Consider the following 13910-nt stretch of genomic DNA (forward strand, 5'->3'; position numbering starts at 1 on the left):
CACGACACGATATTACCACGATACCTAAGTCATGATACGATAGTATTGAGATTAGGGATGTTCATCAATTATCGAAAATCGATAATTGATCGTTAAGGAATTGAATCGATCATGTGGAATTTGGATCGATTATTGTTATTATTAAAAAAAATTGCGGACTAGGTTTGGGTGGAATTCGTTCCTCCTCGCCCCACTCCATTGCACAGCCGACTAACGTGAGGTGGAGCTTCATATAGTCTCTAGTTTTCTGGCTGGGCAACAAAACTGTTTAAACATGGGGAATTCACACCGGCATGCGCCGGGGACACAAACAAACGCACCCAGCGGTCTGCGGACCTCAGTGAGGCTCAGGCCTGTTGATTTGACTCTTGTGCTGTCAGCTAAGCTGGAAGACGCCGATTGCCTTACATCATGTAACCTGACATGTAACATGTTTGTTTACCTGGCCACAGCACTAGTGTCTGATATTCTTACTACACAGTGGCATCGCCATTATAGCTGGCCGAGAACGCGCAACGTTATTACCAGACCAGAGTAAAAAAAAATATATATATATATTATTATTATTATTATTATTATTATTATTATTACGCTATCGATAATCGATTAATCGATAATTGATCGTTAATTTTCCCGATTTTCGATTATGGAAATTTTTCAAAATGAACATCCCTAATTGCGATATGCTAAGTATTGCGATATATTGAGTATCGCGATATATTGTGATTTATTACCTTTTTTCAACTGCAAATGATGTCCCCAAAGGAAAAAACTTTGTCAACATCAGTTTTATCTAATGAGATAAAGTTTCCAGTCTGTTCATCTCACTTCAATCATTTTTATTGCAGCAAAATGGGATTGTCAAGCAGACAGACTGACCAACACTGCCACTGCGATCACATCACCCCTGTCCTCCACTCTCTCCACTGGCTCCCCGTCAAGCAACGTATCGACTTCAAACTACTCCTCCTCACCTTCAAAGCCCACCACAGGCTAGCCTCCCCCTACCTGACTGACCTCCTCATCCCCCACCGCCCCTCCCGTACACTCCGATCCTCTTCTACTGCCACCATCATCATCCCCCCATCCAGACTCAAAACCTTTGGTGACCGTGCTTTCTCCCGCGCCGCACCCCGACTTTGGAACTCCCTCCCCCAGACCCTCCGAGACTCTCCCTCACTCCCCACTTTCAAAACCTGACTTAAAACCTTAAAATCTGTTCTCCCAAGCTTACAACCTCCCCTAGCCCTGACCACCTCCTCCAAACCATCACCCTCCGCCCCCCCCCTCCTTCCCCCTCTCCCCCCTGCCCCTCCCTCCTGTTCTCTTCCTCTCCTCTGCTTCTCCATACAACCTTGCCCTGAACCGCCACTGTTATTTGTACCTGTTGCCTGTATCTGTTGCCTGTTGCCTGTTTCTGTTGCTTGTCTTTTTTGTTTTACTGTTAAGCGTCTTTGGGTTTTTGAAAAGCGCTATACAAAATAAATGAATTATTATTATTATTATAAAAGACTGTCATAAATGTTGCATGCACTTGACAATTTGTATAATAAAATATCATGATACTTGGCATTCGTGGGATACGATACATTGCCACACAAAATATCGCAATACTATGCTGTATCAATTTCCCCCCCACCCCTTGCACCGAAATAAATAAAGGTATGCTGCAGTAAAATGCAAATTGATTACCTGGGGTTAGAGCAAGGGACCCTCTGTGTGTTGACAGTATCACACATCTGCTCTCCTCCGTGGTAGATACCTGTCCTCACATAGATCTACAAGCAGAGAAGAGAAGGAAGACACAAGTCAAATTAAAAATAAAGACTATAAGAATAAGAGCATTATACTGTAGTATTATGATACCTTAAATTACACTACAGCAACATCTCGGAAAAGCATAACAGCTTTAGCTTGTCGCCTACTATCCCTCGACACAGAGTATGCTAAAATCACAGCACGCAGTACTGGCGCAAACACTCTTGTATCTTGTATCCCACCTTGTCTATGTCCCGTATGTTGACGTTAACATAGGTGGCGCAGAGGACTCGTATGCGGAGAGTGCCGTTGATGGTCCACAGTGACTTGGAGATCGCTTCGCCGTTCATATAGGCCGTTGCCGTGGAGATGCGGCGAGAGTAGGACGGCATGACAAAGGTATCTATGGGCAACTGGGTGTACAAGCTGTCCTTAGCCATTAGCATCAGGTTCGGCATCCTGCCCAGCATGATGCAACTACGGATATACTGGAGGGAGAGAGACAGCAGACAGGGAATGAAAGAGAGAGACAGAGAGTTAGAAGGTCCACACAGAGCTGCTAGTGTTACCTTGAGCGTGAGTGGAAACAAGTCATCGACTCGGTCAGTTTGGTCATGGTCTAGCAGCTGCTGAGGGCATGCAGAGAAAACATGGACTCATGTATCTCCTACACTGGTCTGGCTCATAGGGTCCAGAGGGGCTTCATTTCGGTTGGCCCCGCTGCCCAGTATTCCATGCTTGATAGGCGGGCTTCGATATTTGTTGCTTGCTGCACCTGACTGGACAAGCGCTGTTGTTCGTCCGAATAATCACCCTTTGGGGTGCAGCGTCTGAAGCGTTGGAAAAATCTGGCGACTCGTTTCAAACATTCTCTTCTACTATGAAAATGGCTGATACATACGCCATGCAGTTGCTTAATCTACCTAAAAAAATAATATTTACTGTACAACGGTTAATTTAAAAGATCATGAGTTTCGGGAGGCGGCGAGTCTCGCTGCATGCACAGCATTCGCATAAAGTAGACTTGAGCTCAACTTTATGCAAATGAGGCACTGCCAGCCCGACGCTCCGTCTCTCGAAACGTCGCGTCTCGCACCACAATGCATTGCACGGATGCCTATGCCTATACACAATGAATGGGAAGCGTGGACATGTGTGCCCCAGTGGACACGTACTGTACCTTAAGAAATCTATATGCGTGTGTGTGTGTGTGCGTGCATGTGCGCGTGTCTGCGCTTCCCTCTTACCTTATACTGGCTGATGGGGTACTTTTCCAGCAGGTACTCGTCACAGCCACAGACTTTAAGGATGTATTTGCCCTGGTATTCCTGAACACACATCTTTAGCTGCTCTGGGGACAGCAGCATGCTGCGCGTCTTCTTGCGGATGGCCTCAGCAATCACCTTTAGGATGCAGATACAGTACATGCATAGACACTTAGACATAGAGAGAGTTCTTAGCATGTGGACTGTGGACCCAAAATGGCGGTGGGACAGTTCCCGTTTGAGATTACCGTAGTTAAAAATAAGAAAAAGGTAAGCCTGAGGGACAAAATTTCTCATTTGTGTTCCCAGACTGAAAAGGGTTAATAAACTGACGATACGAGATTTATTTGCTTATATGATTCAAGATTCAATCAATTTATTGCCATGTCAACATAGTTGATAGGAATTTGTCTTGGTTCACTCTCAGACAAAGATAGACAGTGCAGCAGCACACACAATAATATACAAACAATAACCATTAAACAGAAGAAAAAAACATTCAGGAACAGTACCCAGCAGCGTCATATTCAGCAGAAAGTGCATACAATTTAAAGTGCTATAGGTCACACATAATGAATCAGTGCAAGTTCAGATGTCTTATGGCTATGATTTTATTAGCCTTCCTGATTATTCTTGTGGAATAGAGAGATGTAAGTGAGGGGAGACTACAGCCGATGATTTTAGATGCTCGGCCTACTACTCTTTCCAGCCGAGTCTTGTCCTGAGTGGTTGTGTGACCAAGCCAGACAAGCATGGAGAAAGTGAGAACACTCTCAATAGCAGACCTGTAGAAGTGGGTCATGGCTAGCCTGGGTAAACCCAGCCTCCACGTGACCTGAGAGCAGGTCTGAGAGCAGGTCACGTGGAGGCTGGGTTTACCCAGGCTAGGTCATGGCTGCTTGACTGACCTTGAACTTTTTGAGCTGCCACAGGAAATAGAGTCGCTGGTGGGATTTGCTGATCTTGAGACTGGTGTTGAGATCCCATGATAGGGATTCATGGATAGTGGTCCCGAGGAACCGGAAGGTGACCATCTCTACCACTTCTCCATTGATAGAAAGAGGGGGAAGGAGGCTGGTGCTCTTTCTAAAATCAACACCAGCTTTGGTTTTTGAGATGTTAAGTTGATGTCATGTTGTTGTTCTCACACCATCTCACCAGCTCCTCTACTTCTCTGCGGTAGCCAGATTCATCATTGTTGGTAATAAGACCCACCACAGAGGTGTCATCTGCAAACTTATACAACAAAACTGATCTAGTGTGTTATTGACATAAATGTGTGTATAAAGAGTACATATGGACTTTTAGTTATGGCATGCAATTTCCTTATTTGATCACACAAATGATAGGCATGCATGAAGCTCTGGTGGCTGATGTTCTTTACAGTGTACATCTAAATATCAAATTTATGTGTTTAGAACTAAATTAACATCCAAATTAATGTTTCATAACTAATGGCAGCGTGGAGGAGGCGACTGGATAGGCTGAAGGAACTCTGAAGTGAATACGGCCTCTGCGATGTCCTCCACCATATCCTGCAACTCCACTGCCACGTCGGCCACAGCCTCCGACAGCAGCTCCTCCGCCAGACCGTCTGCAACGGCCCAGGGGTCGAAGCTGCCGACAGTCTCGTGAGCCTCGAAGCGGAGGTAGGTGTCGTGGTTTTCCCTGTACCGCCGAATGCTCCTCAGCATGCTGCCTGGCACGGAAATAAGCGTCCCCCTGCTCCTCTCCACCGGCCCTGGGAACACGGTGCCATCCCTGGGAGGCTGCTCGTCTTGGGATGCCTCCTCTGTCAGGCTGTTCTCAGAGAGAGTACTGTGTCCAATCTCCACGGGTTTCTTTAGGACAATATCAGGAGCCGTACTGTCCCTCAGCACTGGCATTGTGAGCCTAATTGGCTGGGGAGAGACTGGCCTGGAGCCCGGAGCATGACACTGGGCTCCTGTTGCTTCTACTCGGCCCCAGTAAGGAGGGTCTGAATAGGTGATAGTGGCATACCGCCTCCTCACTTCTTCCTCATCCTTCTGCATCTCTTCCATGCGCAGCAGCATACTCTCCAGGGTTGGGACCTGGAGCAACTGTTTGTCTGTCTGAGCCGCCCATGTCGTCTGTGCACCATCCTCCAACAAATCCTCCAGAAGGGCTTCGCTCAGCTGGTCAGCACTCTCTGCTGCCCTCTCTGCAGCCTGCTCAGACAGCCGGTTCCTTAGTGAGGAGCTGGTCCTGTTCCTGGACTCGCCAATCTGCTGTGCCTCATCCAGAAGCTCTCTGGCCTTCTGCTCAGCTTGTTTTGCCTTGTCTGAGCTCAAGGCCTGTTCTGCTCCCAACCCCATGGCCACGCCCTGCTTAAGGGGGCTTGGTGAGGGCTTCAGAGAGAAGGGATGAGAGTGAGAGGATGTCGGTCCCCATGGCACAGGCTGCTTTTTTTGAAGTACTTGGTTCATTCTAATCCGAGAGGAGACCGTAGGCTGCAGGAAACCTGCATCTCGCATCTGGATGTGCTTGCTCCTTTCAGAGTGTAGAGCCCGTCCTCTTCTGCAGGTGCTGTTTGGCTCAGATCTTTTGGGTGTCTCCCTCTGCTGGATCACGCTCTCCAGGATGGCTCTGAGCACCTTTCTGCGATCAGTGGGCTGGATGGAGAGGCTTCTGGCCTTCTGTGAGGCCATCCTCCTACTGTGAATGCTCTTTTTAGGATCCGCAGCTTTATGAGGTCCTCGGAGACTCAGGGTGGTGAGACCCCCGCATAAAAAAGGAGGTGACATATGGTGATAAAGAGACTTCCTGTGTGGAGGACAGGAGCTGTATGCTTGGGCTTGCCTCTGCTGAGGTCTTTCCTGTTTGCTGAGGGCAGAATCCAGAGTCTCTAATTTCTGCAGGATGTCTAGTGCCGTCTCAGGCACAGCTGAACCTTGCTCCATCTCTACCTTAGCTGAGCACAAAGAAAGCTGGCGAATCAGCTGGCCCAGGTCTTTGTAATGAGGAGGCACCTTGCCCTCAGGCAGATTGGAGAGCTGATGGATGAAGGACTGCATTGCCCCAAGTGCACTACGGTGGGCAGCTGCAAGCCTGTCCATCACCCTGGACTTTTTCTTGTCACAATGTTTTTGACATTGTAGCTTCTCTATATCGTTTTGTATTTCTTTCAGCTGTTGTTGGTGAACATAGATGATGCATGCTGAGCGGGCATCCTGCTTCTGCCTGCAAACTTCCATCCTGTGTTGCTCATCAGGCTCCAAAGGCTCAATAATTTTCTGCCCTCTGTTAGCCAGTTCTTCTATTTTCTGGAGGTAGAACACCAGCTCATATTGCAGTTTGCAGATTTCCTGCCTTAACTGAGGCTGCTGGCCTCCAGCCAATGATGTTGGGCCAGGGTCTCTGTTTTGGGGTGATTGGCCGTGCCCAGGGCTGAGAGAAATGGTCTTCTTCTGGGGAGCGTGCACTAATAGTTTGGCTCCAGGGGGTGCAGCCTTCTCTTTCCGACTGGAGGCCTGGAGCTGCGGCAGGTCCACATTGCTTGTATCAATGAGAGAGTCTTCTTGTGGGGGTTTGAGGAGTGATTTGTTCAGTAACTCACAGCGCCTCCATCTCACATCTCGCTTGGCCAGCTTAACTGCTGCCAGCAGTCTCTCCTCAGAAAGAACAGACAAAGTGATGGAGCTCTTGGTGCTGTCCACATTGTCCTGCTGCTCTAACCTTGGTACAAGCTTCTCTGGTGGGCCTACACGGGTGGCACCAGTGTAGGGACATGCACATATGGCTTCAATGAACAATAACTTGGTTTGAAACAGTCCAGTAGCCATGTCGCCATGGTTGTGTACAGCCAATGGTGTTGGACCAGGGTCTCTGTTGGTCTGCTTCTGTGGAGTGTGCCTGGTGCTGTCCACATTCTCTAACCATGGTACAAGCTTCTCAATCAGAACGGGGGCTGGTAGGCCTACACGGTTGTGTACGTTAGAACCTAAAACGACCCAGTGCTTCCCCTGACTTTGCTGTCCCAGTGTTATTGACTCGGTTGAGCTTGGTCGATGCTCTGTTGTTGCCACGGTTCGGGCTTTATTCGTTGGGCTATGAGCAAGAGTCGTCCAATTCATTATGTCAGCAGGGAAGGATTTATGACATCACTGATGATGTCACAATGTCTATAACATCATCTCTGATTCATGACATCACTGATGATGTCACAATGTCTATGCATAAGTGTTAACATCAGTTCACTGGACATTGTGGTAATTGTGACATCATTGATGACATCACAGTTGCTCGAGTGACAGGTTCGTTCACAGCCCAACAACCACTTCACACAGCCCTTCATCATCATCATAATTAAAAGCCCAACACACACTTCATGCACCCCTTCACACTGTCAATCACACTGTCGCCCATACATCACCATGTGGAACTCAGTGAGTGATGTCATCAGTGATGATGTCATCAGTGATGTCACTGTGAAGGTTGTATATAGCAGTGACTGTGGATGCATCATAAACAGTAAAAGCACTGATAATGGGATGATGGGAAATAACTCTGTAATACCTGACTCCTGTGCAATATCTGGAGACATATCTGTATTTAAGTATATAGTATTTATAAATGTATTTAAGCCTTTGTACTTGTTCCACAGAATGGCATATAACCGATATGCCGTTCCAATACCTGGAGACATATCTGTATAAGCCTTTGTTTACAATCCTGTGTGTGGCTTATTATACCTTTTACTGTAGATGTACATTCTTTCATATTTAAAACAGACACTTTTACACCACACTTATTAGTTAATGTAAATGTTTGCTAAATGTACTCTTTTGCCCTCCCTGTTTTTAACTTGTACATACCTTTCTTTCTTTTTTTGTATGTCAGTACTATGAGAGCAAAAACCGGAGTCCAATTCCTTGTATATGTACATATACTTGGCCAATAAAGCTGATTATGATTCTGATGACGCCATAGACCTTATGGTGGGAGTATAAGGAGGGGGAAGAGGACAAGGGTGAGTTAAAGGGAAAAGGAGAAGTTAGAAATGGTGATAATGCCGCCCTATTATAGTAGTAAATGCTGCCCTATTAATAGTAGTAAGATTGTAATTGCTCGAGTGACATCACTGGTGACATCATCACTGAGTGATGACATCACTTAAAGGATAATTCAGGTTTTTTTACAACCTGGACCTTATTTCCAGCTGGATTTATGTTTTACAAGTCACCCTGAACAAAAAAAAAAGGGGGAACTATAGAGCTAGAACACCCCGCGCTACAACCTGGAACAGAGGTCGTAGGGGCATCTGCTAAGTGTGCATTTACAGTATGTCCTGTAAATAGCTTATTTTCTGCCATGTAACGGCTCATATCCTTATTATATGATATGGAATAAATGTGAGACGCTTTATTTACCTCCATTTTATCTACAGTAATCAGCCTGGTGTTTGCTAGTTTCCACATCCGGGGACTGTGTACTGTAACAAAGTCTCACATCAGTTGAGAGTTATCAGTTATGATCTTAGCTGCAGTGAATCAAGCCGCCATGTTTCACGTGTAGACACTAGACACTGTGGATATTTATCTGATTTCGAGACGATGCATTGAATTCGATGGCCGCCCGCGTTCGTTTTCGCATTGTCTCTATGATATAATAAGGATATGAGTCGGTCGGTGCGTGGCAGAAAATAAGCTATTTACAGGACGTAAATGCACATATAGCACATGCCCTATCGGCCTCTGTTCCAGGCCGTTGCGCAGCGTGTTCTAGCTCCGAATTGCTTTCCGAAATTTTGGCTCTCTGGGTGATCAGGATAACATAAACCAAGCTCAAAATAAGGTCCAGGAGGTTGTAAAAAAAATTGAATTCTACATTAAGACATCACTTATGCAGACGTTGTGACATCAGTGACATCATAAGTGATGTCAAAAATCACTGATCTGAATAAAAGTCCAACACACTTCACACACCACAACCCCCAGACACACACGCACCACAACCAGACACACACAACACACACATTTGAAAATAAAGTAGAATTGGGTGTGCGAAGCGCACAGAATTTCTAGTTTCCTATTAAAAAATATATATACATAGTGCCATGTGTTCTTCTAAAGCCGAACTGATTATCAGTGGTGAGAACAAACATTTCCAACCTTGTTAGCAGGATTCTTTCCAGCACTTTAGATAGAATCCTGGCAAGGTCAATAGGTCTATAATTATCCATGGTATTTAATTTACCAGCCTTGTAATGACAGGCACTAACAGTACAGAGGTGATAGAATCAGGAAGGACACCATGAACTATGAGACCAGTGAAACACATGGCAAGCAGAGGACACAGCCTGTAACTGGCAGGCATTCCTTAGGTGTTCTGCAGTAATGTGATCCATACCACAAGCCTTGTTATCATCTAGCATCATAAACATGATCTGACCTGACTACCATGTTTTCAACATATCTATGTTGTTTTCTTATCAGCGCAAATCCTCCCCACCTGTTCAGGCACACAGTCGTGGTTGATCTTCAGAGTGTACTTCTGTTTGTCATTGTTAGGAGAAACAATCACCCAGATCACTACAATAATCTGACCTACAGAGAGGGAGAGAGGGGGGGAGAAAGAGAGAGAGGAGAGGTACATGAAGGGTGAGGACAAAAATAATCAATTAAAACATTTTTTTATTTTAAAGCAAAATAAAAAAGGCCCAGAACCAATAACCTACATACAGTAGCGCTTCTGCCTATTTTGCTATGATATTGATTACACTCTGCTACTTCTCCAAGTATTATTGACAATGGCTTCACATTAATACTGTAGCAAAACGATCCACACGAATACTGTAGTAGCACAACGATCAATGAAATGGTTCCAAGTCATCTTCTTAAACCTGGCTCATAGTGGTGATCCAGTGTTAACAGGGTGAAGCTCTCACTGCTTTTCTGTTCTCATTTCCTCATCATGTATTTAAGTTGTATTTGTGTATAATAATAAATAATATAAATAATAATAATAATAATAATAAGAGGTATGTGTGTGTTTATATGAATCAGAGTAAAATAAATCTGTGTAAAAAAAAAGACAATAAATGTCTCATTTTAGACAGAAGCTACTTGCCAGGTGCCTACTGTACCTTTGTCCAGTTTGCTGTAGATGTGTTTGGGTAGTTCCTGTGTGGATTCGATGTTGGGTGGGTAGACGTACAGTGCTCGGCTGTGGGGCCCGTTGGCGTCTCTCAGCTCCACAGAGTCTTTGCAAACGTTCAGGATGTTTCGCCTGAAGTCCTGAACCTCGGGGTCCTTCACCAGGTCAAATTCACACACCGGCATGCCGATGGCAAAACCTGACATGAAACAGAGTGAAGCACAATGTTAAACCTGACACCAAACACAGTGAAGCACGTTTTTCTGTGTCTTTTAGGGCAATTTTGTCTGGAAATTGGTCAATTTTGAGATACTAGTGCAGTGCCCGTTTGCACCACTCCTTAGTGTTAGTGGTGCACCACTCCTCCATCAGTGTCGCTGATCACTGAACCCCTTGCTCTCTCGGCAGAGGTAGCTACCCCATTCACATATCATGCATCACTGTTTCTGTGTGTTTAGTCCAAATGTATTAATATCAGAAGATTGCGCGCTTTGCATGCTCATTTCTAGTTTAAGCGTGCTCAATAAACCATAGGCGCACTTTTTAGCTGCGGCCAACATGGCCAGCAGCTCTAGAAGTCAGCCGGTGGGTCCACCAAATTCTTTTGGTTGGTCCACAAAAAAATCAATGTCAATGGAGTGGATGACATCACAATGGAGTGGATGACATCACAATGGAGTGGATGACGTCACGCATATCTGGTCACAGCTATTGCAAATTTGCGCTTGTTTGGGGGTGTGACCGTGGGCGTGGGCGGGCCGGATCATAAAAATAAACATTCTGATTAATAGCGGATGGGTTGCGAGCGGTTGAAACGATGTTTCATTAATGAGGAACAATAATATTAATTACGTTCTCTAGTCTATGAACGTATTTTAAGCTACATTTTTCGTCAGGCACATTCTTAGTCGCCTATTCTAGATCCCCCAAAGGACCCACGGCCGTAAACCAAACAATAGCCATGTGCTAGCCAGGTCGCTAGGCTCCACTTTTCGTCCATATATGGTCAATGATGTCACCCTCAAAAAGGAGTCTCCGCTGAAGACGTGTTTGAAGAGAAGACGCGTTCATATTTTCCCATACAATGAGGCAATCAAGTAAACTAAACTTAAAGCTATAGCGTTAGCCGAGTAAACTACATGAGGGCAAGTGGTGGACTGGACATAATACAGCATGGACGTTTATTTGGAGTCTTGGGCTGCAGCGATCGCACCAACGGCAGCAGAAACCGTAAGTTCGCTCCTTTTATAGCGTTTATAGCGTCGGGTGCATGGCGGGAGCGGATCTATAAATAGTATGAAATAATTTTCGCGGATTTATGGCGGGCGGACGGTTCATGCATACACGTGGATTAGGATGGCATAAAAGCTCATCCACGCATCTCTAATATACTGTATATATATATATATATATATATATATATATATATATATATATATATATATACACACACACACACACCCCACCAAGTGTGAAGTCGATCAGACAAATGGTTCTCGAGATATGCAAAGGACTCACACACACATACATACAGAGATTCCTGGAATTAGTAGAGATTATAATATTTTGCCTCTATAAATAGCTACTTTGGACACCAGCTGTGTGAAGGAGCGTCCTGCACCGGGTCGGGTTTCCGCGGGGTAACCCACACAAAAGATTGTGTAACGAGTAAAAAACATATTTATGTAAATTCAAGGGTACTACGCACACGGGTAAAATTTAACTAAATGGGGGCGGGCAGCAGGTGTAAATCAGCAAGTTTTTTTTGTGATTTTTTTTTTAATCTTTTGCCATTTCTCTTTTCTTTTTCCCCCTCACTGGGTATTTCACGAAATTTAGCAACAAATTAGATTTTCTCCATTCTGTAAATAACACAGCTGTTTTGAAATCCCTCTGTAAATGACCAACTATTTATGGAGAAGAGAAGAGAAGAGAAGAGAAGAGAAGAGAAGAGAAGAACCAATGGCACTATGGATGAAATAGGGATGAAGCGCTCAGTCACCAATCTCTCTGTTGAGGATCTTCTCTTCTCTGTTGCCAACTGGCTCGATGACCTTGAGGAAGGGCTGGAACAGCCGGAGGTCACACAGCCTCCGGGTCTCGTCGTAGAACTCCTCCCGTTCTGCTTCCTGCAGGCAGAAAACAGAAGAAGCTGTAGTGCTTTCAGACTATTCCACTGTTTCCCCTCAAAACTGCCCCCGTTAGACGATATGCCGCTGAGCCTGAGCTTGCCCCGTTAAGACGAGATCCCACTGAGACAGGGCTTGCCTACCTGGGTAACACTGACAAAGATGTAGGAAGTCTCCTCCTGCAGCAGATGGTGGAGGGGGTATTTCCTGGCCTCCTTGAACAGCTCGTGTTTAATGGTGACGAGCGTGGCCTCGCGGAGACACTCCAGGGTCAGTATCATCCCATTGGGCAGCAGACAGTCCACCAGGATCCTACAGTGATAATCATCATCATCATCATCATCATTGATGACAACCTCTTTATTTTGTATTTTCAGTATTACCAAGTGCTTTACATCCAATAAAACGTAGCCCAAAAGCCTACAAAGACAAATGTATATGAAAGAAACAAAAGACATACCATTACAAATTAAATGTTATTAAATTGCTACAACCAAAAAGATAAAATTATCTTTGGATAGAAACTGGAGAATAGACCTTCATTTGTCAAATCATGGAAATCGCTTAGGCTACTTTATTATTAACACATTTAGGAAGTGTAACCAGTCTGATATTGTCTGTAACCCGGGGCGGCTTTAGCTCAGGAGGTAGAGCGGGTCGGCCAATGACGCAAGGGTTGGCGGCTCGATCCCCGCTCCCTCCCAGCTGCTGTCGCTGTGTCCTTGGGCAAGACACCCAACCCTCCTTGCTCCCGATGGTGTGTAGGCACCCTGCGTGGCAGCCTGCCGCCATCGGTGTATGAATGGGTGAATGTAGACTACCTACTGATTGTAAAGTGCTTTGGATAAAAGCGCTATATAAATGCAGGCCATTTACCATTTTACCAAATGATCATCCTTGTATATTTCTCATGAAAAGTAATCTTTTTACAAATATATATTGTTCACAGCTTGACTATGATTTTTCAAAGTGAAAAACGTGTAGTAGGAGGTGTGCTTGGGTTGTATAACCTTTTTATTATTAACCTTTATTTTTTCCGGTCGGTTGCTCTGCCAAAAACTGCAATCTGACTTGTGGCAACGAATCTATGAAAAAACACGTAACTGGCTGCACTCTCAATAGATTATTAAACAAAACAGGCCAATACTTCATCACAATTATACCATCTTTTTTTAAATGGCTAACACCAGGTCAATGCATTTCAGCATGGCATATACAGTATGCCTTCATCAGAGCAATGAGGCCATCTATGATTTTTCAATTGACTTCTAAATGTCCTAAGTGTACATAATAATGTACAAATTAGAATAATTAAATAAACTAGACGGCGCATTTTTATCCCAAATATGATTTAGTGCGCCATACCTGGGAGGCATTAGGTGGATGCCCCATAGCTCCCCTGAGGATGGCCTGGGAGGCATCTTCCTCTCTGTGCTCCAGGCCACTCACACGGATCAGCGACAGAGCACAACCTGAAACACAAACAGTGGAGTATTATGTAACTTTAATCAGGAAGACTACTTAACACTGCCACTCTCGCACTAATTTGTTATCCAACGCATTCCCTCGCTTTCAACATCCAATCCGTGCAAGCCGTCACTTTCCCTCTTCTTCTCGTTGAACATCAACTCCTCGCTGCACG

At 45.0% G+C, this 13910-nt stretch overlaps 2 protein-coding genes across 2 annotated transcripts in view; both read right to left on the reverse strand.

The window, feature by feature from the left end:
• Positions 1 to 13689, reverse strand: part of LOC310786306 (phosphatidylinositol 4,5-bisphosphate 3-kinase catalytic subunit alpha isoform) — a gene marked incomplete at both ends in the record, with an annotated part of 44461 nt that extends 30772 nt beyond the window's left edge. Inside the window, 8 exons of the mRNA XM_083647488.1 lie at positions 1693 to 1778; positions 2001 to 2246; positions 3006 to 3161; positions 9495 to 9589; positions 10129 to 10338; positions 12142 to 12268; positions 12412 to 12580; positions 13634 to 13689. Of these exons, the coding sequence (XP_083503614.1) occupies positions 1693 to 1778; positions 2001 to 2246; positions 3006 to 3161; positions 9495 to 9589; positions 10129 to 10338; positions 12142 to 12268; positions 12412 to 12580; positions 13634 to 13689 (1145 nt within the window). The remainder of the gene's footprint in view (positions 1 to 1692; positions 1779 to 2000; positions 2247 to 3005; positions 3162 to 9494; positions 9590 to 10128; positions 10339 to 12141; positions 12269 to 12411; positions 12581 to 13633) is intronic.
• Positions 4475 to 6923, reverse strand: LOC310786933 (protein moonraker-like; the record flags this gene model as incomplete). Its single annotated transcript, XM_083648275.1, has 2 exons — positions 4475 to 6744; positions 6845 to 6923. The coding sequence occupies 2 exons, from the start codon at positions 6921 to 6923 to the stop codon at positions 4475 to 4477; spliced, it is 2349 nt and encodes a 782-aa protein (XP_083504401.1).
• Positions 13690 to 13910: the final 221 nt, after the last annotated feature.

Source organism: Poromitra crassiceps (assembly GCF_964638095.1).
Source record: "Poromitra crassiceps genome assembly, chromosome: 12".
Taxonomy (NCBI): Eukaryota; Metazoa; Chordata; class Actinopteri; order Beryciformes; family Melamphaidae; genus Poromitra; species Poromitra crassiceps.